Raw genomic sequence first — 27,794 nt, 5'->3', positions numbered from 1 at the left:
TACAGTAGCACTAAAAGAAACTGAAGTGACATCCCCTAGAACTCAAGGTGTGGTAGCACAGTCAATAAATGAGTAGTATTAAATACCTCTATGTGGCAATTGTGCCAGTGTGCAGACGATCTACTGAAGCCAGGAATAACTTTATTCTTTTGCTTTGGTTAGGAAAACCAACAGTGCTTTTGCTGTTCTAAACTGGTATTTATGTGTGATTTACTAAATGATCAGCATAATGCACCCAATTAATGATGGGGTTAACTAATTCATAAAGAGGTAAATTAGCACAGATTCAAACACAACTAAAAGTCACACTTTCTACCTTCTGAATAAACAAAAAAAAATATTTATTATATGAAAATAAATTGTGCTCTACTGGCTCTATTTATAGTACTGATAAATTTAAATAAATATGTTTTATTCATGTGAGCACAGCACTCAGACATAACTTTAAATGCACAACAAAGCTACGGACAAAAGGATAGTTGAAGACCTTTGCTTCATGGGAAAATTTGTAAATGGCTCTTGGCCAAGTATTTCCCTTCAAACTCTATAAACAGAAGTGCCATCATACCTTAAAGTGAGTGTCTCAATTATGTGATTGACATACATTATATGTTGATCAACATGCATATTTCTGTTCAGCAACTATATGATTTTGGGAATAAACTATGTTATTTATAAATTCAACGGATTCTTACTAGGAAGCTCTGACCAACCAATATTGCAGATCTTTAACTGCATGTGTTTTTTCCTGGTCTTCAAAATAATTAGTTTGGTTTAAAATACTTCATTAAGTTGTTAGGCTGTGGTGACCTGTCTGACTTTTTTTTCCTTTTGGGTGTCTTTATTGGCTGGTTTCGTTTATTATGATGCATTTTGGGAACATTGTTCTTTTGACTCCATTCCGCCATGAGTTCTTGTTGTACAGAATGGGGGAGTTCTGAAAAGACCATAGGATCCACACCAGAAGGAAGAGATGCATCAGTCTCACCAGGACTCACATGCTGTTCATCGTGACAAGATATGTCCATAAACGATACAGGGTCGCTTGAAGACTGGGGCTTTTGAAAAATGTTTTTTATTTCAGAGTCTGGGGAAAGGGCCACTGGATGGTCACTGGGAGGTGAGAAGGCAGGTGGCTCTGTGGCCCCTTGCTTTGAGCTCTGACCTTGAACCGCATGTTCATGCCTTCTAACTGAATTTAGTTCATCAGCAACAAAAGTAGCAATCTGTTTCTCTGATGTGGACAACAGTGATGCATTGGGCAATTTACTTTGGTGGTGTTCAGCAACTAGCAAGGAAGTGACGCTGCAATTGTCTGTCTTGATAGTTGTTGGGCTGACAACCTTTTTGGCTGCAAAAAATGAACCAATTCCTTTGGAGCTTGATGAAGGACGACTCAACACATTACTTGTACAAGCCACTCTCCCACGAGTGCTGGAAAGGATTTCCTTCTTGATGTCTTCTGGCAACTGACTGAAAACATCATGGTCAACTCCCTCAGGAAGTGACTGCTGTGGAAGTGCCTGTATATCTTCCACATCATTGGTACTTGAAGGGTATAGTTGGCTTTCCATGGAAGGTCTGCTAATGTTGTGCTTCCCATCTTCCACATCAGCAGGTTGCATTTTCTAGGAAATCAAAATGCAAATTAAAATGTATTAGGTAACAAATACAAAAGAAAAACTGCATACATGGTACCTGCATCTTTGAGAAATATGAAAGATACATTTATGGTTGAGAACGTAGAATATTTATTGTCAACAGCTTGTATAAAACTGATTTGTAGCAGTAACTACAACTCAACAAAGCTTCTAGTGATAGTACGATGGTCAGGGATTTATTTAACAATGGCAACTTTTCAATAGCAACACATTTGGAAAACAAAGCCCAAAATAAACTAGAGTTTTGCAATGTGACTGTGGTTTGACATCTATTATTTTGTTTTGTGACCAGTGCTGAAAGCCATGTCAACAACCTACTTTTAACCGCTGCATGAAATTGTGCATACAGCCCTCTGCGCCAAATTGAATTTAAGTTCATTTATATCCACTACAACAGTGGTTCCCAAACTTTTGACTCCTGAGGACCCCCATTGAGTCACCACTAGAAGCCGGGGACCCCCAAGCAATTTGAATGAGTTCAATTTCAAATATTAAAACAGTAATTAAAAAAAAACACACGTGTTCACTCAAAACAAATACTCAAAGTACTAAGGATTTTGGGGCCAGATGTACGACCATTTCATTTAGCGCCTCGCAATTGGCGACACAAAGCAAGTGGCAAATTGCGAGTCGCTAAATGAAATGTACAACAGTGTGTTAACACTGTTTGGGATTCCCAATGGGGTCGCAAATTGCGGGGCTCATTAATATTAATGAGCCTATCGCAATTTGCGAGCCCATTGGAAATGCTGCCCTGCCAGGGATGGTGGCCTGCTGGGCTCAGCAGGCCTCCATGTCTGGGACTGCTTTTAAATAAGGAAGTTTTTAAAAAAATGCAGCCCGTTTATCATGCATTTAAAAAAAAAGAATGAAAGGTTTCAGTTTCATTTTATAAGGGCAGGCAGAGGTCCCTGGGACCTCTGCCTGCCCTTAAAAAATAGTTTTGCATGCATTTGCAAAGGGGAAGGGGTCCCCCTTCCTATTTGCAAATGCATTACCATCTACTTGAAGTAGGTGGTAATTGCAAGTGTTTTGCGACCGAAAAACATTTGTACATGGTTTTGAGACTCGCTATTTGGAAGGGAATGCCCCTTCCAAATAGCAAGTTGCAAAACCTATTTAGTGAGTCGCAAACAAATTGCGACTTGCGAAATAGGATATGTACATGGCCCAATATGTTTTTGCATGCGCAAATGGGTTCACGAACCCATTCGCGCATATAAAAACGGATCGTACATCTGGCCCTTAGTCACATGGATTTCCTTTGTTTTATAGCATCTCTCATACCATTGTAGGATGTCAGAGCACTTTACATCACACACATATAGAGACAATAAATCATACATGTAAATCAGTGTGTATATAAAATGTTATATAAGGTAAAGGGGACTACAAAGATTACATGTCATTCATACTGGTAGGTATTTTTAAAGAGTGCTTGGTCTGGAAAAGCACAAACTCAGGATTCAGAACATAACACATTGGCTAGTAACATTAAAAATGTATTTCCGCCCAAATAAATCTTTTTAGCAGCATCAGGATAATGAATAACTGGGAAAAAACATAAGTTACTAACTGGTACCATGCAGTTTGCAAGCAGCTCTTTGATGACAGTTTAGAGGCCACTCTGCTAGATTACGATTCCCACTTATGAAGTGCACAGTAACAAAATAATCTCAGTGACAAAAGCAGTAACCACGAACCTATGCACATAAAGTACTGCTTTTCTAAAATGCATGTTACACGTTCTTTGCAGTAGACACATTAACCCTCTGTGCTACATTAGTTAAGTCAAAGCTGCCACTGAACAAAACTCGCCTCGCTCTCCAGCAGGTACATTAATCACTGGAATTATCTTGACACTTTTATTGTTGCTGGAAAGCTTCTAATTACACAAGAAACTTTTCTGTGCTTTTAAAACTGCTGCCTACGGACCCCCTGGGAATGTGTCACGGACCCCTGGGGGTCCGCGGACCACAGTTTGGAAAACACTGCACTACAACATACAACTTACTTGCAAAGTATCCGATGTGCAAGGCAGACTACGTACGCAGTGCACAATTGACATAGAAGGTATTGATAATTTTGGTTGTGGATTTCTGCAAGACAATCCCTAAATCAAGTATACAATGGTAACATAGTAGATTTTACCATGTTTTGGCAAAGACAATAGGTTGCGCATTAGGGTTCCTATTGGCTTTATCAATGGCTGTACAGCATCCCTGAAGCTGTGCTGCTTTGCTAGAGAGAAAGGGAAAAAGGTGCTATGACATAGCTACGTTATTTTGTAGGTGCGCCTGTGAAATGAAACGTGTCCCTTTTCTTTTTATTTACTATTCTGAAATGGTTGCGTAAATTAAAAAAGAAAAGGCACAAACGTGTATTTTTTCCTTAAAAGCGGGTGAGGGAAAGCAAAACGGAGAGCACATGTGGAGCGAAGCAACATGGAGGGCGCAGGTGGGGGAAGCAACACAAGGGTATGGGGCGGACGCAACAAAGAGGGTGGAGAGTAGCACACAGGCAGGAGAAAGCAACTTGGAGCATAAGGTGACAAAAGCACACAGGTCAAAGAGCAACCGGGAGCTGGGGGGGGGGGGTAGAAACACATGATGGGGACAGCTGGAAAACACACACACACATGTGTTGAGTGCTTAAGAGAAAAGAAAAACGTATGTCCCTAAAAGTGAGCAGTGGAAGATAACAGGTAAAGATGCTATGTTCTAGGGAAGGGACAGACACAAGATAAACCGGGCCAGCCAGTAGATGAGAAGCAAGCAAATGAGAACGATAATAGCAAATAACTGTAAGCTGTGGGAAGGTACTAAAGGTTGCTGTAAGATCTGATAAAGTGGTAAGCAACCTATGCTTAACCTAAAAACTAAATCCCACTGAGGGAACAGTAATACAAGTTTACTATCTCGTGGTGCTTCAAAACGAGTAGACACTGCTTCAGTAAAAAAAGGTGAAAAATATCTGTCAAGACAAAAGTATCAGAGACTTCACAACTGCAAACAAAAGTTAAACACCATAAATTTGTAATTATATTAAAATATCTTAAAATGAATATACATCATAACCAAAGTCGTCCAATTCTGAAATTGAAATGCTCAAGAAAAGTTACTTACCTGCATACTGTGGTTCTCCAGTATTGATATATTTCATAGATTAATAGCACAAGATGGGTACAAAGTTCCCCGATAGGGCTATGGAGGAGTGTGTGTTTTGGCGTAGAGGGTGGAGTAAAGGGAGGGGGGGATTCCCTTTTTGGAACTAAAACCCTCACACACCCAGCAAGCTAGGTGTCATGCTTCATCATATGGGTTCTGCTCCTCGTAGACTGGCGCTGCATTGGTCACAGATTGAAGCACATGATTAAGGACTATTATAGGCGCTTTCCAGAAGCAAATGTCCCTTTATCGGAGACTCCAAGCAAGACCCAAACCTCACCGTCTGCTGAGAAGGTAGCACCACCGCAGGCCTCACAGAAAACGTGCCCTCCTACAGTAATACAAAAACAACAGTTGATGGACAGAATGCAGAACAATGTCATACATTCACCCCAGTACAGATATCTGGGCCTGAATCCATCGTTTTTTTGCACTCCACACCACCCCAGTTCAGACATGGCCATATGCAAATCAGCCTTGGATTTAGGCCCAGATCTCTGTACTGGGGTGAATGTATGACATTGTTCTGCATTCTGTCCATCAACTGTTGTTTTTGCATTTGTCACCCCGAGTGGGACGGGTATGCTCAGACGTGAGTCCCGTGCTCTCCACACCACTGGAGTCAAGCTACCCTGGCCGATGACGGCTGATAGCCAGAAACCGGTCCTAGGAGGCTTGATTTCGGTCGAGGGAAGACATGGCTTGGCAGTTCAGTCTGGACTATTACCATGAGGCACAGGGTCAAGGCTGATTTGCATATGGCCATGTCTGAACTGGGGTGGTGTGGAGTGCAAAAAAACGATGGATTTCGGCCCAGATCTCTGTACTGGGGTGAATATATGACATTGTTCTGCATTCTATCCATCAACTGTTGTTTTTGTATTACTGTAGGAGGGCACGTTTTCTGTGAGGCCTGCGGTGGTGCTACCTTCTCAGCGGACGGTGAGGTTTGTGTCTTGCTTGGAGTCTCCGATCAAGGGACATTTGCTTCTGGAAAGCACCTATAATAGTCCTTAATCATGTGCTTCAAATCTGTGACCAATGAAAGTGGCACGGACATCAACTCCTCTCTGGCTATTGGAGGATCATCCACTTCCTCCTTATACTCCTAAATATCTTGAAAAGATTTGTACCTCTGTGAAACTGAAAGAGGGCGGTCTTTAAAAGGCAATTCCTCCTGTAAAAATTCAGATTTATTGTGATATTCTTCCTCATCTGTTTCTTGACTTTTTATCTTAAGTTGAGAGGGACCGTACGCAACTCCACAAGAACCTTCCCTCTCGGATTCCTGCATTTCCAACAGATGGGATTGAGGAAGCGGTGAGACTTTGCTCCAGGATGTCAAATCTGTAGAAAACTTTCCTGCATCAGGCACAACTAAGGATCTTTTTCCTTCCATCGACGAGGTCGTAGACGGTGGAAACCTTCTCATAGATACAGTCATCAACGATCTTTGAGTATTGGGTGACTTGAATGCCGTCGTCGACGGAGCAGTCGTCGTCGTGACTGCCGTCGACAAAGCTGCCGTCGTCGTTAATGTTGCCATTGACGACGCTTTCGCCATCAATGTCGTTGTAGGTGTAATTGTCGTTGAGACCATCACTCTCATCGAAGGATTTGTCGTCAACAGGTCCGTCGACTGAGCCTTTTTTTCTATAGACTTCTTGTAAGAAGTGTGAGGCACTGAAGAAGAAGACTTTTTAGGAACACATTCAGGAGGTTGCAGTTCCAGTCCCCTGTCCTTAGATTTACTGACTTTCAGTTTTTTAGAGTCAGTTTTTGATACAGTGGGCTCTAATTTTCTTTTTGGAGTGGAATGAGCCTCTTCATCCTCAGAACCAGATTCTGATTTGGATTTCTTTTTCTGAAGCCATAGAAGCAAACATGCCTTTCTATCTTTAAGAGTTTCGGGGGTGAAAGTCCTGCAATGCTTACACTCCTTAGGGACATGTTAAGGGTGCAAGCAATATAACCAATATTTGTGGGGGTCCTCAGAGAAGAGTCTGGCCTTCCCACAAGATCTACATGATCTGAAAAGCCTCTTCTTAGAGCCTTCAGACATCTTGCAAAATGAAGAAAATAACAATATCTCTATTCCAGAGAAATACTGAGATGAAAGCCAGGTCAAAAGTTCACCACAGAGAGAAAAACTGAGCAGAGCTCAGGGAGACTCCTTCTCACAAGACGTGCGGTTGGAAATCTGAGGTATGGTGGCTCTGCTGGGGATTGTGATCTCGGGGCTGGCGTCTCATTGGCTGACTTTTGGACCATATAATGATGGTGATGGGTTGCCAATGTGTGATGCATTTGTATTGGTTTTCATGGAGTTTCTCTTTTATACTGTTATATTTTCTAATACTGTGAGACTCCCACCCTGAGGACGAGGAAGATTCAAGCATGTGAATCTATGAAAGATTCAATGCTGGAGAAATGGTTCTTAATGATTAAATGCTTGGTCTAAGATGGGACCAGCCCACACAGTAAGTGGTTTAGCTGGGCCAAACCGGTAAAATAGTCCTGAAAAGTTTTGCCACTAAATATCTATAGTCACAGTCCTAATTAGAACTTGTCTATCTGCCTTATTCAGAGAACTTGAAGTGTATTAGTTTTAACGTTCTTAGTGTTCTTCTTCTATGGGACAAATACCATTGCAACTCTTGCTTCTGTACCCATCAGTAAGTTGGAGTAAAAGAATCTTGAGTACTGGATAGATGTGTTGAACAGCCTTAGCATGTACTTTAGAGCAATCCCTACACAGGTGAGGATTATGCGAACAAAAAGAAATATGCATCCAGAAATAAGTATGTTGACAGTTTAACTCTGGACAATGAGAGGATGAGCAAGTTCACCCACACATATACCAGATACTTAGGTGATTTAAACTTCTTTACACTTCCAAACTATTCTGCAATGAAAAGGCTGGTAAGAAAGAATGAGCAAGGAGGTAAATCTAAGGCAAACCACGAAACCAAAAAATAATGCTGCAGGGTTAACCACAGTGTAGCTACTGAGGAGAGTCAGGTTTACTTACAAAGGCTTACTCCCCTTGCCTCCATAGATTGACAAATTAGAAAAGGATCTCAGTTAGTTCAGAGAAGGGGCGACAATCTGGTTAATTGGCTGTATGGAAATTTCCATGAGTTCCTGAGTATTTCAGTATAGAGAATCTCATCTTCTAAGGAAAACCAAGCTGTCTATTGATTAAATTATTTTCTAGGAACTGGGAAAGTAAACATTTCCGTGATATGAATTATCTATTATAGTGATAAAGACTAAAGTGGGTTTACCACTACAACAAAATATATATTAAAAGAACAAGTTACTTACTTTCAGTAACAATCGTTCTGGAGGATACTCTAACCGCAGATTCCTCACCTTGTGAATATTCCCCAGATGTCAGACAGGTTCTGATAATGTTAGAGCAGTACTCCTGCTTGGAGGCAGGTGGGATTATACAGCTCTCACAGATGTTCCTCTATGTAAGTGAAGAGCAGAGCTGGATACATAAGCGGTACAAATGTGCACTGATACCGGTTACTTTCTTAAGCTATTGGTGCACTCAGACGCAGAACCCTCAGCAAATTGGCATGAATAATGTTCAGATCTCTAAAGTGAGGGGGGGGAGTACCGTTTACAGAACAGGCAGGTGGGAGGTTTGGTGAGGAATCTGTAGTCAGATAGAGTATCTGAAAGATCATTACCAAAGTTAAGTAACTTGTTCTTCTGGTGGGTACTTCTAACCACAGATTCCTCACTTGGTGAATACATACCATAGCATTACCTCCCCATGGGTTGGGTGTGTAAACTGGCTCAAACCAAAAGAAAGTCCTACAGAACTGAGCAGGCAAAATGGCACTCTCGATGGACGTGACTGTCAAGGCAGTAGTGGTTCATGTAAGTTAGAACGAATAGCCTTAGGGTGGTCGTCCCCTAACTTTTGCCTGCCTGCCTGCCTCCCACCCTCCATTTTCTGTAGTTGTTGTTGCTGTTTTTAGGACTCTGCACAATTTACCACTGCTAACCAGTGCTAAAGTGCATGTGCTTTCTCCCTAAAACAAGGTAGCATTAGCTCATACCCAATTGGCATATCAAATTTACTTATAATTTCCTGGTAAAGTACACTATCCGTGCCTGGGGCCCAGACATTAAATGCTACTAGTGGGCATGCAGCACTGCTTGTACCACCCACCAAAGTAGTCCTCTCACCATGTCTCTGGCCTACCCACAAGATCTACATGTTCGTGCAGTTTACTGCCACTTCGATTTGGCATTAAAATTCCCTTGCCAAGCCTTAAACTCCCCTTTTATTACACAAAAGTCACCCCTAAGGTAGGCCCTAGGTAGCCCTAGGAAAATATTTCTGAGAAGTCTCCACAGCTTTAATATCGGTATATTCAGTACAAATGTACACATTACTAAAAGCACAGCCAACATTTTATACCTACTGGAAGATTGGGAATAGAAAAGTTAGAAAATGCTAAAATAATGTGTTATATAAAAGTTAAGAACTGATGTCAACTTGATTTGTGTTGATTTGATGGATAGTTTTGTTAACTGTTTTGTTTAATTTTGTGTTTGTCATGCGACACCATAAAGTAATACTTTAATGGAGGAGAGGATGATTACAGCTTTAAAACAATGAAATAAATTTGTATGTAATTTGTATGCAAGTCAATGATTAATTAACGCAATCATTGCAAGAAATTGCATTGCATTTATCTTTTCCCGCATCTCAACCTTTCTTTTGTGGTTTGCATTTGGTTATCGCCCTTGTGATGCGGAGTGACTAGGGCAAACCCCCTATTTATTTATTGATCTAGGTAGCCCTAAGGGCAGGGTGGGGTGCAACTAAAAGGTAGGATATGTAGTTTTATGTTTTACATGTCCTTATAGACATACATAGCTTAATTTGTTTTTCTGTGCTGTGAGGTCCACTACTCTCATAGGCCAACATTGAGAATTCCTTAAAATACCTTTTAGGTATAATTCCTGATTAGAGAGGACTAGCTGCATCATGTTTCATATCTCTGGAATGGTAATGATAAATCATCTCTACTGGTAAAGATGGATTTTACATTACTGTTTTAGAAATGCCACTTTTAGAATGTGTACATATTGGGGGTTGGACCCTAGCACTATCAACCAGATTGGGCCCCTTCAATTTGTCTGCGGCCTTCGACACGGTCAATCACTCCATCTTGATTGACCGTGTCGGAGAGTTGGGCATCCATTCTAGGGCCAGGGCTTTGCTTGCCTCCTTTTTGTCGGGTAGAACGCAGGCCGTAACACTGGGATCTTTTAAATCGGCTGATTTGGCTCTACCATGTGGCGTTCCTCAAGGCTCATCCCTAAGTCCGACACTTTTCAATATCTATGTGTCGGACTTAGCTAGGGTCATCAAAAACTACTGGATGAGCCTTACCACATATGCCGACGATACCCAGTTGGTGCTAGCCATCAATAATGATGGAGAAGAGGTGGCGGCTCGGTTTCAAGAAGGCATGTTGGCAATTAAGGAGTGGATGGCCAGTAAGTGCTTAAGGCTCAATTCAGAGAAGACCGAGGTGATTATTTTCGGAAAATTGTCACCTCTGTGGTCATCAGTCTGGTGGCCCTTATCACTCGGAGCCTTACCAACCCCCGTTCAGAAGGTCAGGAATCTAGGGGTAATCTTTGATGAAAAACTGAACTTTCTTAATCATGCCAATCAGATAGCATCCTCAGCATTCCATAAACTCAGACTTTTAAGGAAAATTATACCATTTCTTCCAGAGAATGCTGGGAAAACGGTGGTGAGCTCATTGGTACTTTCATCCCTGGATTACTGCAATGGCTTATTCGCAAACGCTCAATCTCGGGTGGTTGCCAAATTACAACTAATTCAAAATGTAGCGGCAAGACTGCTGTCTGGGACTCCCAAATTCAAACCGATTAAGCAAGTAATCAGGAATTATCACTGGTTAACGGTCAAAAATCGGAACAGATTTAAAACTTTATGTCTTACCTTTAAAGCTTTGCATTGTCTTGGGCCGGAGTTTCTTAAACAGAAGCTCATCCTCTATCGCCCTACCAGACAATTGAGATCCATATACTCGCACCAATTAGTGGTGCCACGGACAAGGACTGTTACCTGGGGAGACATATGTTTTACGAACACTGCAGCCAGACTTTGGAATACTCTTCCGCTGGTGATTAGATCTACCCCTTCACTGTTTCAATTCAGAAAACTGTTGAAGACTTGGTTGTTTGACCAGTAATTTTCTTCTCTACTTTACCACTTTTGGATTTGGATATTGTTTCCACTGAGACAATAAGTTGAGACATAGCGCCAAGACACCTACGGGTAGAGGTTGCGCTTTACAAATTTTAAAAATAAATAAATAAATTTGAATCAAGAACAAAAGTATATGGTTGTGATAGTTTAAAAGTACTTATTTCAAAAGACCAAGTCAAATGAATTCATAACCTTGGGCATGTGTTTTACATTCAACTATACAAATAATAACATATTCATATATTATACTTTGAGATGTGACCAACAGAACAACTCATTTTCAGTGAAGACCTTTCTTTGTATGGATAAACAGATATACTGACCGAAAGTATAGATAAATCAATATACAGATATTTGAAAAAAAGAAGATATTTTTGCAGAAGAAAAAACATTTTAACAGAAAAATATTTTACAGAAAAAAATTACAATCACAACAAAATCGACTTGATTTGAACCAACATAATTCAGTGCAATGACAATACCAGTCTTAGGTGATTATACAATACCAGAGGTGACTGTCACAGATGATGGAATTATTGTAAACCTCTTGGAGCATGCTAAGGGGTTATTGCAAATATGCCCAGTAATGAGATGGATATTTTGATTATATTCTCCATCAGCCATATTTAAAAATTGTCTGCTTATGCCCTAGCCTTTGCCATTGACGCGTTTCAAACCCCTACGAAAACTGAATGTTTTCTGTGGAATAAATGATATTTACAATAAATTAGCTAATGTGTTCCTCCAGTCATGTTCGATATTATATACAAATTTACAATTATGGCGATTTACCTCAATTTTTCTTTTTTGAAAATGTCAAAGAATTATTTCCTCTTTTTCTTTCCTGTAGAAGGCCATACATTGTATTCAAAATTGATTTGGAGTCTGTGAACAATGTATTCACAGTATTAGTATCATCAATACCTTGATGAAGGGAGAAGTTGTGTATAATACTAACTGGTACAGCTTACTCAAGTTCGATCCAACAAAAGAAATTCAAGATGAAATTTTGCAAGAAGGATTTGAAGAGGATTACTTGGGTCCCACAGAGTTTAAATCATGGTCCCTACTTGGACAGGGTGCATCCCTCTACCAAATAGAGACCACATTTCTAACAATGAACGTATATACAGACTCCCACAAAGCTGCTTGATAAATGTTCGAGACAGCTACTCCGTGTGCTAGCACAGTGGTAACAGCCTTAGCTGTAGTAAGATGAACCCGTAAGCCATCTGGAGGCTGCTTCTTCATTTGTGCGTAGAAGATATTTATGCAGAGAACAATCCATCAGAAGATGATCCGATTTTGCACTGCCTTGCTCTTCTTTCCCCCAAGGAAACCCACAAAGAGCTGATCGTCTACTAGATGGTCTTTGGTGCAATCATTAGAACAGCTTTGTGCTCACTTGGAGTCCAAACGCAAGGAACGAGGTGGGGCAAAGAATGCCAGTAGACTGTTCGACATGAAATGGAGAGATCACTTTCGAGTGAATGGTAGCACAGGTCCTGAACACCACTTATATAGGAAGAATGTTGTACAAGGAGGATTAACTCACAAATATGAACCCTTGAGCCAAAAGTACATTATTTGCCTGTCTGGAAAAACCCACCCACCTTTTCCTTTTATTAAACAGTTTCCCTCACCCACCAAAGGTATGCTTCCTCACTGGGAAACCTCCTTGTATAATGATGTCTAGTCATGATACGGGCTACAATCCCCTCACTGAGAGGGAGGAGGTCAGGGATGTTTTATGTACTAAGAGAGGTATATACTAAATACCCAATTTTGGAGCTTGGAGTTGTGATGGCAGCAGAGCAAGAGAAGAAAACGTGATTAAAACTAACTACATGGTTTGCTGCAACACTTTATTAGGGCGACCCTGTGCTAGAATGAAAAATGGCGTGGCACTGCAGGACTAATTAAACCCGCTTTTGTGTCACATGTTATGCCAATGAGAACAACCACTTTCAAAGTCAAAAACCTCAAGGGACAACTGAGCAGCAGCTCAAAATGGATGAATGTCAAAAAACTAAGAAAGAAGTTCAAATCTCAATGTGGCATCACAAAGGGTGTTGGCGGAAACAAATATTGCAACATTTAGCAGTTTCCCACATAATCTGGACACAATGTGACAGACATCCATGCTGCTGTGCCCGCTGGGGCTTGAGGTCCCTTTGCAAAGCCTGCATGTGTCATCTGGTATGTTAGACCAGTAGGATGCAGGAAACCAACAATGCAAATAGCCTCGCAGTAATCCACACTGAGAACTAGGACAGAGGTTTCCACATCAGGATCATAGCCTGAATGCCCTGGACTCTCCGCTCTCGGGAAGGCACATAACTGTACCATATAAGGAATATCTCAGATAAATGGAAGCATCTATGAAGGAGTCATGTGTGACTTCAGCATGTTGATAGTAAACCCCAACGATATTAGGAGGTTCGCTGTCATCTGGAGGTGGTTGATGACTGCTTTGGGCGAGCCTGCCTTCAGCAACCAGTTGTAGAGGTAGGGGGAAGATTAGTACCCCCACCTCCGAAGATCTGCCGCGACCATCGCCATTACTGCTGTGAACGCCTGAGGGACACATGAGAGGCCAAAAGGGAACTCTGCAAACTGAAAATGCCCTAGGCCCACTGCTGGTAATGGCTGTGAGCGGGCAGGACTGGGATATGGAAATAAGCATCCTGCAGGTCCAACCCTGCCATCCAGTCTCCAGGAGCTAGGTTAGTGTATCATACATCTGTCTTTCCATACCAAGGCTTTGCAAGAGTGAAGATCTAAATTAGGATGAAGCCCTCTGTCCTTCTTCGGCACAAGGAAACAGCAGGAATAACACCCAGTCTCTACTTTCGATGCCTGAATTCTCACAATGGTCCGTTTGGTGAAAAGGGCCTGCACTTTCTGTTGCAAGACAGACAGGTGGGCCTCTGTCAGCCACCCTTCATGGTGGTGGAAGATAAGGAAGGGTAGAAAGAAATGGGAGGACATAGCCCCGATTTTTCAATCTGGAGAACCCACCTTTATGAAGTGATGGCCTACCGCTGACATGGTTGTGTGTGCAAGAAATAACCTACTATAGCGGTCTTGCGACTGCAGATGGGGCAGGGCAATGTGCTGCACGCTATCCCTGCTGTCCTGGATATTGTCTTTGTGAACCCACTGCCTCAGTCATGAAACAGAAGGAATGGCCTGCAACACTAGTCGAGTATAATAGAGTTGGCAAAACTGCAAACCACGACCATAGCCACAGAGATGGCAAAACTGCTAGTGAAACTGTCTGTGAGGGCAGAAAGACTGATTTGACTCAAGAAACGTCCTGTGGTCCTGCTTTCTTTAAACTGTTCCAGGGAACGAGGCTAGAGCCATCAAATGGCATGTCCATCAAGGATATTTGGACATTCTCGGTGAAGCCTCATTCAGGTGTGACACTGAAGCGGCAGCTTTGTAGTCATTGCCCGGCCTATGGATCCTTCCCAGATGTTCTGAATTCTAAACTGATTAAATGCGCCCACTTAAGTACAATACACTTAGCTTCTTCCATTCTGTTGGTATCTTCCCACTTCACAAACTCTTCTTTTGTCATTAAATGCTTTTCCACCTTAGTGTCCTAGTTTTAGGACATTGACTTAAATCTATTTCTCACAATATTTCTTTTAGAAAAAAAGTACCACATTTCTTTTTAGATAACTAATCTTTCCTCAGCATTTATTGGACACCAACTGGATATTTTTAAAACCAAGATACTACAGTGAATGTCTGTGCTTTAAAAATACTCCTCCTGTTCGGGGGCAAGCAGTGGCTACTGGACATCAGCCATGGGGCTGGGCAAATATGCCTCTGACGTCTTGGGATCAAAATCCTCCTATGGCTCTGCAAAAGAGAACCTAGTATAACTCTCTCAGCAACTAGCTCTCAGAACACTTCCAGGCTTCTAGGGGAGGAAGTGTGGGATGCTCAAACTGAAAACAATGGTACTAAGCAGGTCCCCCATTCAGCTTCGAGTTATCTGGCATATATCAAGGCTCATGTGCAGATCACTTCTTGTTCCAGTCTCTGCACTAAATTATTTGAGCACAGTCCTAGTTTCTTAGTTCTCACCACAACCTTCAGTCCTTATCAAGCAGCCAGAAGGGACCTGCAAATTGTGTCCTTCTCACTCCTTCTTCCGGGAGGAGAAAAGCCAGCTGACATTCTTCCTGTGTTCAGCAGTAGTAGTTAGAAACAAGTTTATTTAGACAATAGTCCATAACACATTCTAAAAACACAAACAGTTAAAAATCGATAAAAGGGCCCTGTCTTGGCTGCCCAACACACTCTTCCCACTACATTTAATCATTAAAACTGTTTCACAGACCGTAAAAACCAAGCAATTCCTACTGCCACATCAAAATATTGCATTTTGGATAACAGCTCCACAGCCTTCCTCCCACGGACAGTCATATTTAAAAAAAAAACAGAGGTTCTAAAAACTTAATACTGTAAGAGATAAAAAACACAATCCATAAGTATATGCAGTAGGGAACATTTTGCATTCAAGGAGCAGGGGCAGAGACTACTGTTATTCTGAACCCTTACCAGCATGTTCAGCAGGATTGTGGCACACACAGTGGAGGACACCACCTTGTGTCCTCGCAGGCATTTGGGGCTCTGCCGATGATGCATTCCTCTGGTTGATGGTTGCGCTTTAGTGAGTCAGAGAAGGCCATGAAGGTCAAAAGTAATGGTTCACCTCTACGTCGCCCCTTACTGCGACATAACCTCACCCGGGCACAGACATCAGAATGGAGAGGCACAGTCTGCTAAGGCAAACTTCTGTTGTCATAGCAGCAGAGTCTGCTCAGGCACACCTCACTAGTTTAGCAACTCAGTCCACTTGAGCACACTTCTCTAGTGCAGCATTTCTCTCCAGTTAGGCACACTTATATTGTGCAGTGGCTTAGTCGCTCAGGCACACTTCTCTGGTCCAACGGTACAGTCCACTCAGGTACACTTCTCTGGTGCAACAGCTCAATCTGCTCGGGAACACTTCTTGGGCAGTGCAGCTCAATCCACTCAACATAATTCTTGATTTAGGTACTTTCTGGAATTATTCATATTGAGAAACTGTGCCCCAGCCTTCTCTGAACCCACAGGTCGCTCTTCTCAGTTTTCAATTGGCTGGCAGGCCCACAACACTGGGGGGCAAGCTGCTACAGCTTCATGGCGCTTCAGGTCAGAGGATCCGCTCCTTCCAGCAAGAAAATGCTCTAGATGATTTCCCCTCACCTCTGGGTAGTTGGCTTTCGGGAATACACCAGCTCTGGTTGTACATCAGAGCAAAGTATTTTAATTATGTTTTAATAAATTGTACGGTTATATTTATTTTAAAATGCAAATAATCAATCATGTATATATAAAGCGCAGCAAATCACCCAAGAGGGTTATTAAAATATTATGTTAAGTAAATAAAAAATACATACTATTTTTATGAATAATTTTCAACATTATATTTCTTCCCATGGAGTATTATTTTCATTCCCTAACGCCAGTGTTTTCTAATGGATGTGTTGCAGTACCAGTGTTTGGCCATGTGTGGTGCTGGACTTATTGCTACTTAAAAAAAAAACTTTTAAGCAGTAAATTACACTGATTTTGGCAATAGCCAAAAGTAGTAAACTTACTCAAGGGTGTATATTCCTTTGTGAATCAGACCCAGTATTTTTTGCTAACATCTTTTGGATCAAAAATAATAATTAAGGGTGGGGTGTGGCCAGCAGCCGAACAACATGGCCGCTTCTTGAGGTGGCTCCGACCGAGCGCACCCAGTCCAACAAAATCCGCCCAGTAATCCGCTTCTGAATCGGACGAAACCAGATGCCAAAGTAACCGGAACTCGGCACGAGCCGAACTAGCTGTGCTACTGCCAAATTCGGCTTGCAACAACGGTGATCGGCGATATGGCGCACTTCATGGTTTAAGCTGGGCGTGGCGTGTGTGAAAGACTGAGGAAGCTTCGACCGCGGGCTACAGATCTACCCCGCGATGTTGGCTCTTACAGAGGAAGCAGTATAAGCACGAGCCCGCAGTGCGGGAAACAACGTGTGAGCCAATGGGGGGCTCCCAAGAACAGTGGGCGGCATACAGGAGTGGCCTGAAGAGGTGATCAGTGGGGAGGCGGCCCGCTGCGGCTCGCGCCTTGCGGTCCCCCCGGAGTAGGACTCGGTGGAGCCCGTTGGTGTTTTCGGCACCATAAATCTCAACGGGTGAGTCCCCCTGTGCAAATCGGGGGTGGAAATACCTTGAACTCTGCCGTTTTGCATGTGTAGTGGGGAGATCGCCACCGGGACTCACGGCTGAGCCCTGCCGGGTGTGGGTGCACCGTGTGCCCAGCTCAAGACTTCGTCAGCTACCTGCCCACCAAGAAACGCTGCTGGGGCGGTGAGAGGGGTGTGACCCACCGGGATCCTTTACCTCTGGGGCCCGTTCACAAACCGTGAAGTTGGTTGTATCCCTTGCATCTCCTGGCACGGGGGCGACCGGGCCATTAGACACTGCCGCGAAGTACCAGGGAGGAGAGAGGAGGTCCCCCCCCCACCTCCCTTGATGTCATGGGAAGGACAGCTTTGCGGACTCCATCCCTGATGGCATGCCTGGAGATTCCCTTGGGGGCGGGGGGGCAGTCTTGTTTGGGGCTCAGCGCTGGTCCTGAGGGCATGGTGAAGGGGAGCCGAGAGGTGTAACATAATCACCCACACCCCTACCATAGATTTGCCGCATTGGGCGGCTTATCAAGGGTGTGACTGCCTGCCTGTGGTCTGGCTTGACCTCCAACATCTTGTCCCCGTGGGGTTGAAACACTCTGGCCCTCGGGTTCTACTAAGACCCTAGCTGCACTAAATCCGCCACCACCTCGCATAGTCGTTCGCCAGGCGGGGTTACATCGAGAGCCACCTGAGTGGCGCCAACCTGCCCTTTTTTCCCCCCGTCACTCGCTGCCTGACACGACTGGGCGATGGCTGGGGGTCGAGGGTCCAGGACCACGGTACAGGCCAAACTGGACAAATTCACCTGGGACAAAGGCCCTGGAGCAGGTCAAAATTAGGGTGAAGACTCATCTGAGTAGCAGCAGTCAGGGATGGGGCAAAAGAATAGATGCTACAGGACATACTCACTGCTATAACTACCATCTGCACGTCGCTGGAGTCATGGATATCAACGGAGATGTCCCTTATCCGCGCAGATATGCGGTCAATGAATACTCACTTGAAAGAAGTTGAAATAAAAGCAAGCTCGTTGGTTGACAATACCTTAGAACTGCAGCGCAAGGTGGACAACCTCCATGTCCACACTACCAAACTAGAGGCGCAGCTGTACAACTATAAAGGGCGCCCCTGGCGCAATAATGTCCGCATATTGGGGGTTCCGGAAAGAGCTGAGGAGCCTGCAGCAGACTTGTTCGTAGAGGAACTGGTCACCACTTATCTCAAACCAGGAACGCTTTCTAACTTCTTTTCAGTGGAAAGGGCGCACCGAGTGCCGGGGTGCAGACCGAGACCTGGAGCCCCCCGAGGCCTATAGTGGCTAGGGTTTTCAACTACAGTGTTTGGGAGATCATCCTGCAGGCAGCTCGAGCCGCGCCCCCACTTGGATTTCATTAAAACAAAATATCATTTTTCCCAGACTCCTCCCTCAAGGTGCAGCGACAGCAACGCAGTTTCCTGGGGGTCAAAAAGCCACTTCGTGAGAAGGATCTTAAGTATGACATGCTCTTCCCGGCGTAGCTGAGGGTGCAATCGGAGGGAAGGGCCTGGTTCTTCACCACCCCCTGGGGAGGCCCGGGATTGGTTAGACGGATGGCGCACGGCAAGACGGAAAAACAACCGCGCCCTAAAGATGGGAGGCGAGAGGGGCAATGGCGATTCTAGCGGGAGCTCCAAGCCTGGTGAACATGAAGCAGCGACGGGGGGGACCGAATAACTGGTCTGTATGAAAACCTTCTTGTGGGCTAGGCCCTGGCTACTAGCCGTACGACTGGGGCGATGACCAGACCCCCATAGTGGCCGGGCCCGCTGCTGAACTGTGCCTAAGAGACAGTTGAACTATAGCCACACTGCTAGCTTGATATAATAATGTAGTTGCATGGTTACTTTATTCAAATTATTTTTTTACTATTTATCTTCGTAACTGGACCGGGTGCCCAGCTGGTCACACACACCTTCAAATTTAAGGGGTGGGCAATATGTACTCTGCAAGTTTGGGATGGCGGGAGGTTTTGTTACTGCCATGCAGTGTGGCAGGGAGGGGGGTCAAGTATGAGGTTTTTGAGGGGGTTGGGACCCTGTGCACAAGGTCGATCCGAAATGAACCATAGACAGAATGTCATCCAGATTGCTTTTCTTGACACAGGGATTTCTTGCGATGGATGGGGTGGATGTTTTAGTTTGTATTGTTCTATGTTTAATAGGTATGACAAGTATGACAGGCTCCGAGGAATGGCAATTACTGATTATATGCTTTTTGTATTTCTGTTTATGAAGGCGAAGTGGTCTACTGAGGTGTCCCCCACTTGGGGCGTTCATGGGAGGCTCCCCCTGCAACTGAGTGAACATGCAATAGGACATGATGGGCGCGACAACTAGACAAGGGCTCAAGCTGTTGGCGTTGAACGTCAAGGGGCTGGGAGACCAGATCAAGCGGAGCATAGTGCTCCAATTTTTGAAAAGACACTCCCCCGATGTAGTCCTTTTACAACAGATACATTTGTTGGAAATGCTTGTAAATCTAACATCCTACATTGGAAATCGCTTTCATTGTCCCTCTTGGGGCATGCGGCCCTATTCAAAATGATGTCCCTTCCCAGATTCTGATATACTCTGCACAACACTCCGTACCCTGTTGAATCCTCGTACTTCAAAGAAATCGATTGTTTCATACGGGACCTGCTGTGGGACGGTAAGCCACCTCGTATCGTAACATAAGCTCACATTAAGGCGTTTAGATGGGGGCATTGGACGTCCAGACATAGGGAAGTATTATTGGGCATCATATCTCGCAGCAATTAACCAATGTACGTACAGGCCGCAGGGTGACCCGGCCTTCCAGACTGATAGATGGCTCCTCCCGGGAGGCAGTTTTGAAGGGGCTCTTTATGTGCGGTCGTTAAAGCCAGCCTTGACAGGCCCAACTGGGCATGCGGTGCAGGTTTGGAAAGCGGCTACCAAAAACTTGGGATGGGCGGGGAAAATCACACAGGCCACATACTCTGGCAGAGCGAACAATTGGGCAGGCTGATTTGCTCGAGGGCCTTTGATCGCTGGGACCTCATAGGCATATCCAGGGTGGGTGATTTGTGGAAGTCAGGTGAGGTGATCCCTTTTCCTCAGCTGCAGCAGGAATACGAATTAGTGCAATCTGAACCTGAACATTTCAGGTGCCTCCAAATTGGACATGCCTTACTTACGGTTCTCCATAAAGATGGAGCACTCCCCGAGTCCTCCCCACTTGAAGATAGAGTTTTAGATGGCGACCTACCAGAGAAGGCCATATCACTTATTTATAAAAAGCTGATTAACAACATGGCAGATCCCCTGATTCACCTGAGGGTTAAATGGGACCACTATGTAGCGGGATTGGATGTTGAAGAATGGCTGGCGGCTGTGGCCTCGCCTCGTGAGGTGGCCATCTCCTCCAGGCTTCGCCAGGTGCAGCTGAAGCTTCTCCATAGATCCTATCTGTCTGGGCCATTATTGGTTTGTATGGGATATAGCTCAGATGGTGGCTGCATAAGGCAATGTGGGCAGGAGGGGACCTTTGTCCACACTCTTTGGGAATGCACAACTATCCAGAGATATTGGGAGGCGGTAGTGAGCCTTATGGAAGAAGTGTTAGGGCAGCAGATAGATTGCAATATTAAATTGGCCATCCTAAATGTGTGGGGCCCTACAGACCTGAGTTCCAAGGAGCGAATATGGATCACCTTGGGGCTGATGGTGGCAAAACGAAACATCGCGAGATTGTGGAGGGCTCAGAGCCTACAGAACATAAAGGAATGGGGTAAAGATATGGACTGGTGTATGGCCATGGAAACGTCCAAATACGAAGCCAGGGGGTGCTGGAATAAATTGACGCAAGTTTGGGGGCAATGCAACGTCTATAGGGGAGAGATATGTGAACCTCCAAGACCGAGAGAAGATATTGTAAAGGGGATCTAAATATGTTTAATTGGGGACTGTAATTATTGTTTCGTGATGATTATGTCTCAAGTACCACTTGCAGCGTAACAATATTGCCAATGTACGCGTGACTTGGTTTTTTGATGTCATGCCTTGATTTTTTTTAAAAAAGGTTTATAAAAAAAAAAAAATTAAGAGAATATAATTCTAAATTATTATTGAAGCCATAAAACAATAAACATCAATGCGATTCAACTACACAGAAAAGCAAGTTAGGGTTGACAGGGTGTCTACAATGTTTACAATTCACAACCTGGAAAGAAAAGGCATTTTTAATTCACTTTTGACTACTGCGTATCATTTTGTTACCTTGATTAGTGCCCCACCCTCAAGGTCAGGACACAGGCTCTGGTCTTTTTCAATTCATTGGTAGTGCACTGAAGCTGTGCTTAAGGCACGCCCAACTACACCTATGATACTCTGTCAAAACAAAGGGCAGAAAACCCTGATGCTCTCTTTTGTATCGAAGTCTTCTTGTTGCTTTTTACATGGTAATAGGATTACACCTTGTACTTGAATTGTTATTTAGGCAAATGTACAATCTTTTCAATATATTTAATTCAATCATAGCCTACTGATCAGGCAGGTTAAAAATATAATCAAATTCCAATTACTAGGCTAGGTTTTACAGCAACACCTGTTCTTGCCTATTTGCTTGCCTATTTGCAAACCAGGTTTGTAAATCTGCGTTCAGAAGCTAGTATTTACTTGCCAAACTAGAGCTAAAGGGTTCTGTGAAGCTTTGCAGACAGTTCTGTTGATATGTTCCATTACATAAACCTGTGTGAATCCTGGTTCGCAGGACAGCTTGCACATATGTTTGAGTATGGTCTAGTAAGCATCAAGACTGCAGCACCACATATCCATTGTGTTTCACTAGATGCTGGTGGCACATCTGGTGTCCCACTCCCACCAAAGAAAATACACTCTATGCATGGGATAGGCTGCCATCTCGGGTCCCCTGGAATCAGCAAACACCCCCCAACACCTCTTGGACACCACACACTACGGAGTGCGAGTGTCACGATTCGCTCCCTGTTCTCTCGTACCCACCACCAGGGGGCCACATAGTGGGACTTTCCAGTCTTCTAATAAGCTTCCAGACCCTCCCCTGCATGCATATCCTGACTTCCAGCCATTTGGACACTTATTGGGAACTGACATCCATTCCCAATCCATGCCGGCTTTTGTGAAAGCCAGCCTTCTTATACTTGAAGCCAGCCTACTCATGCCTGAAACTCCATTGCCCAGAATTCCCTGCTCACTGCTTTGTATCCACCCCTGCAGGCCAAGGATGGGTGGAAGAATTCAGCTCACCTGTGGCTGGCTGCTGCTAGCCTGCTCGCACCTGCTGCATGTGATTACTGTGAACTCGTATAAGGCCCCAGCTCCCTTCAGGCCAAGGTTGGTCATTGTAGCTGTTTATCGGTGAGACCAATCCTTGTTTCCAGTGCTCCCTAAGCTTTTGCTATCCTTTTTTCCAGTGTTTCCTGAGGTTTAGTTATGCCTTGTTCCTGACCTGCTGCTGTTTTCCTTGTTCCTGAATTAGCACTGCCTGCAGTGCTACCTTGACCCCTGAGCCATAGTATTCCATGTTCCTGAACTGCAGCAGTTTCCCTTTTCCTGAATTAGCACTTCTTGCCGTGCTACCTTGTTTCCTGAGTTCCTGAGCTATAGCTATTCCTTGTACCTGAATTAGCAATGCCTGCAGTGCTCTTGTTTCCTGAGTTTCTGAGCTATAGTTATTCTTTGTTCATGTTCCTGGGCTTCAGATATTTCTTCTTCCTGATTTTCATTATTTGCTGTGCTCTCGTTTCCTGAGTTCCTGAGCTATAGTTATTCTTTATTCCTGTTCCTGGGCTTCAACTATTTCTTGTTTCTGATTTGCATTGCTTGCACTGCTCTCTTGACTCCTTGTTTCCTGAGCTGTAGCTAATTCCCTGTTCCTGAACTAGCACTGCCTGCAGTGCTACCTAGACTCCTGAGCCTTAGCTTAATTCTTGTTCCTGCCCAAGCACTGCCTTCTATGCTACTTTATTTTCTTGATTCCTTAACCTGCACTATTATAGTATACCCTTATAGCCTCCCCTTCTGTATATCCTCTTCCAGTCTCTGCCTTTCTTCCCATTTCCTTGGTTCCAGTTCTAGTTACTGTCTTTCTATTCTGCTGTCTTGCTTCTGTTGCCTTGTATGTTTGTTACCTGCTTTCTGCCAAGTGTGCCCTGTGATTTCCTGTCTTTCCTGTTAAGCACTCCTTGCTAGCTCCTTGTCTATTGTGCTTGTGTTTAGTTCTACCCTCTTTCTGTTACTGCCTTGCGTGTTCCTGTTTGTTCGCCAGGATCCTTGGGCACAGCCGACTACCTAAGTGGTGTTTCTTGTTCACTGTGAGTATTGTCTTTGAGTTGCATTTATAACATCACCTTAGGCATAAGCTCCACAGACCCTGCCTTTGCAGGCATATCCTATATGTGGGTATTTGCAGTCAGTATCTGTAACAGTAATTGTAGATGAGCAACTTACTGAGCTTTAGTCTTACCGTGTGGAGCTCCTGAGTACTTTACCCCACACTCCACTTTATTGTTAATGTTGTATTATATATATGTCTTGCAAGTCTGTCCTGGGTGTAGTCAGTCAGAAAGCTAAATTGCCTCGTGAGTGCCCTTCCTTTCTGAGTCTTACCCATCCTGTTCACTTGTAGAAGCTTCCCCTTTGGATCCCTTTTTCTCCTCTGACTCCCTGTATGATCCTGGGCAGCGCTGTCCTCTTTCTGTGTATGTTTTCTACCCAGCTCCGAGTCCTTGCCCAAGTCCCTGACTGTATTCCCCACATAGTTCCTGACAGTCCCTGACAGCGAGCTAGCACAGGTTTCCGGTGGTAAGCTCGGGTCTCTCAGGCTCGGCAAACCGAACTGCTGTGGCCACTGATCATCACAAGCACACACATCGGCACAGTGTGATTACTGCACACAATCTTGTGGAAACAGGGAGATCCTTTCTGCCCTTGGGATCCCGTGGACAGGAGGCGAGCCAACCTGCCCTTCGAGAGTGCTTAGGGACCCGTGCCATGACAGTTGGCAATTAGCTGCAGGCCAGAAACATCCAGGCAAAATCCATCATGTGATAGGCCCCTCCCTAGGGAACGACAAGCCTCAGGCCACCACAAGTCTGTGGATAATCCAGTTGCAGTCACTCCTGCCCCAATAGTTCCTCTAATTGATGTCCCAGCGTCGAACCAGCATAGTATGGTTCCAATCCCAAAGCGCAGAGCCCCAGCAGTTATACCCACAATAGCCTCTGCGGATGAGATCTGTTCAAAAGGCCACCTTTCAAATACACAGGCCCCCTCTAAATGTTGTCCTGTCGGACATCCTACCCTGGGAGGCTTGATCAATATCTTTAGTGGGGTCAAGACCCTTACCCTTGGAATGCAGATGCCAATTCCACCCCCTCGTATCCGTACCAGGAAGGCCCCTCAGAGCTAGAGGTCTGCAGTTTCCCTTGAGCCCCTAGTTTATGGCTGTCTTATCAGGAATGGACAGATGTAGCTGTCACTGAAGCACCCGGACTGGAGACAGGCACACAGAGGCACGTGTACAGCAATGCCCACTTTCCCAAAGTTATATTTCCACATTAGTAATGTTGAATCCACTCACATCATCTGAGAGGATTTGCCATAGCTAACTCATTGATATCAAACACTATGCTGGCACTGTTCTGCACATAGGAAATACAGCTCAATAGCCTTTCCACAGATCCCTCATGTCAATCCAATGTGAGAAGCAGGCCGTATGGTACCGAACACACCATCTGCTGCCATTCAATACCAGTGCATGTAGAGACCACACCCTACCCCTAGGGAGTACCTTGATATAGCGGGAAATATGTAGAACCTTGGCAAGTAGCTTTTTAAATGCCAAGCCGAGAAACCGTAACCTGCACACACAGGCCCCGCCATGGAAAGCCGGTGGCACGTTTGAAGCGCTACCTCAGTCAGTGTCAGAACCAGTGCTGCAGGCCCACGGAGGAACATTTGAGTTACATGCCCTATGTATAGGTCTTACCCCTCGACAAGGGTCTTAGAGCGAACTCAAATCATCCAATCATATATAAACAAATTACCAGTATGTATATAACAAGCACAGCGCTTTGGCACTGAAGCACAAGTTACTACTTGTGTAACGATATATCTGTAAGAGACATTAGTTAGTATTAGATTCCTTACCTTAGAATATCCCCAGGCGTCAGACTGGATCCGGAAATTTTTGAGTAGCAGTACCCTTGCGCGTCGGTAGGCGTCGTCTGCGGCTCCGCGTCCGTCGTCGGCACCGTGATGACGTCGTCGGAGTACTTAGACGCCGCCTCCGCGTGCTGACGTCAGTTCTTAGACACAGCTTTTCCGCGCCAGAAACGCAGAGCCATGTTAAAAACCAACACTAGTGCCATTGAAACTAGGGCCCTGAAAGGGGGTAACCCTACCCCTAGATATCGGTTCGTAGAACGGGGAGGATGGGTGGGTCGGTAAGGAATCTAATACTAACTAATGTCTCTTGCAGATATATCGTTACACAAGTAGTAACTTGTGCATCTGAAAGAGACACGTTAGTATTAGATTCCTTACCTTAGAATAGATACCCCAGCAATACCAACCCCGGTGGTGGGTCTGCGAACCAATAATCACACCAGAAAGTCCTGGAGGACAGAACGGCCAAAGAAGCCATCCCTCCGGGCTCGGCTGTCCAGGCAGTAGTGTCTTGCAAACGTGTGCAGTGATGCCCACGTAGCTGCTGACAGATGTCTTGTAAGGGCACCCCCCGGCCCAGGGCAGTTGTAGTCGCCGTGGCTCTGGTGGAATGAGCCCGTAATCCAACAGGGGGCTCCTTTCCAGCCAAGGAGTAGCATGCCTGGATACACAAGATGATCCACCGGGAGATGGTCCTCTTGTGCACCGCTTTCCCCTTCTTAGCGCCCACGTAACCAACAAAGAGTTGGTCATCCACCCGGAACTGGCGTGTGCGATCCAAGTAAAATGAGAGCGCACGTTTTGGGTCCAGACGGTGGAGCCGCTCTTCCACTTTAGAGGGATGCGGTGGCGGGAAGAAGGTTGGCAAGGTGATAGACTGCCCGATGTGGAAGGCCGTGACAACCTTGGGCAGGAAAGATGGCTTAGTACACAACACCACTTTGTCCGGATGGACAGAAAGGAAAGGTGGAGTACAAGAAAGGGCCTGGAGCTCACTCACTCTCCTAGCAGAGGTGATGGCAACCAGGAAAGCAGTCTTCAGAGTTAGAAGGCGGAGAGGACAGTTGTGAAGTGGCTCAAAAGGAGCGCACATCAGAAACGTAAGAACCAGGTTCAAGTCCCACTGAGGCATCACAAACGGAACAGGAGGGAATGTGTGTGTGATGCCTTTTAGAAATCTATTTACAATAGGGGACTTGAACAAAGAAGGTTGATCAGGCAGCCTCAGAAAGGCTGAAAGGGCAGAAAGGTAGCCCTTGATAGTGCCCAGAGCAGAGCCCTGCTGGGCAAGAGAGAGAAGGAAGAGAAGAACCTCAGAAAGAGGGGCAGCAAGAGGATCCACAGCCTTTGCTGTGCACCATGCCACAAATCTGTTCCACCTGCAGGCGTATACCGACTTTGTGGAGGGACGCCTGGCTGCCAGAATGACGTTACAGACTCCAGGAGGCAAGTCAAATGGCCTCAATTGTCGCCGCTCAATCTCCAAGCATGGAGGTGGAGACTGGACAGGTCCGGGTGGAGGACCGTCCCCTGCAGCTGCGACAGAAGGTCCTCCTGAAGAGGCAGACGAACCGGGGGATCGACTGACATACTGAGTAGCTCTGGATACCAGTACCTTCGAGCCCAGTCCGGAGCCACAAGGATGACTTGGGCCCGGTCGCGCTTGATCTTCTTCAGCACTCTGGGCAGAAGTGGTATAGGCGGAAAGGCGTACAGTAGACCGCAGCTCCACTCACGACGAAAAGCGTCTCCGAGCGAGTGCCGCCTTGGAAATTCCAACGCGCAGAACTGATGACATTGCGCGTTCTCTTCGGTGGCGAATAGATCTAACCAAGGCTCTCCCCATTGCTGAAAGAGGCCTTGCGCCATGTCCGAGTTCAGACGCCATTCGTGATCCATCATGCACCGACGGCTGAGCTCGTCCGCCCTGGCGTTCAGAGAACCTGCCAGGTGTTGAGCCACCAGGGTCACGCCCTGGTGTTCCAGCCATTGCCAGAGGCGCAGAGCCTCCTGGCAAAGGGTCCACGACCCCACCCCGCCCTGTTTGTTGCAGTACCACATGGCGGTGGTGTTGTCCGTGAACACCTGCACTACACTCCCCCGGACAGAGGGGAGGAATGCTTTCAGTGCTAGACGAATCGCCCATAACTCCAACAGGTTGATGTGGAGCCATGCCTCCGCCGGAGACCAGAGGCCTCTGATCTCCGCCTCTCCCATGTGGCCTCCCCAGCCCTGGAGG

General features: G+C 45.2%; 1 protein-coding gene across 2 annotated transcripts in view; it reads right to left on the bottom strand.

Moving 5' to 3' along the window:
* Positions 1 to 384: 384 nt before the first annotated feature.
* Positions 385 to 27,794, bottom strand: part of POLI (DNA polymerase iota) — a 310,209-nt gene continuing 282,799 nt past the window's right edge. Inside the window, exon 10 of one of the 2 annotated variants that reach the window (XM_078677262.1) lies at positions 385 to 1,628. In XM_078677262.1, coding sequence (XP_078533388.1) covers positions 765 to 1,628 — 864 coding nt within the window. In that variant the 3' untranslated portion in view covers positions 385 to 764. The remainder of the gene's footprint in view (positions 1,629 to 27,794) is intronic. The other variant, XM_078677263.1, reaches the window with a different exon arrangement.

The sequence above is a fragment of the Lissotriton helveticus genome, chromosome 2_1 (genome assembly GCF_964261635.1).
Source record: "Lissotriton helveticus chromosome 2_1, aLisHel1.1, whole genome shotgun sequence".
Classification (NCBI taxonomy): Eukaryota; Metazoa; Chordata; class Amphibia; order Caudata; family Salamandridae; genus Lissotriton; species Lissotriton helveticus.
The sequence above is the reverse complement of the archived record's forward strand: the minus strand, read 5'-3'. Positions and strand labels throughout refer to the sequence as shown.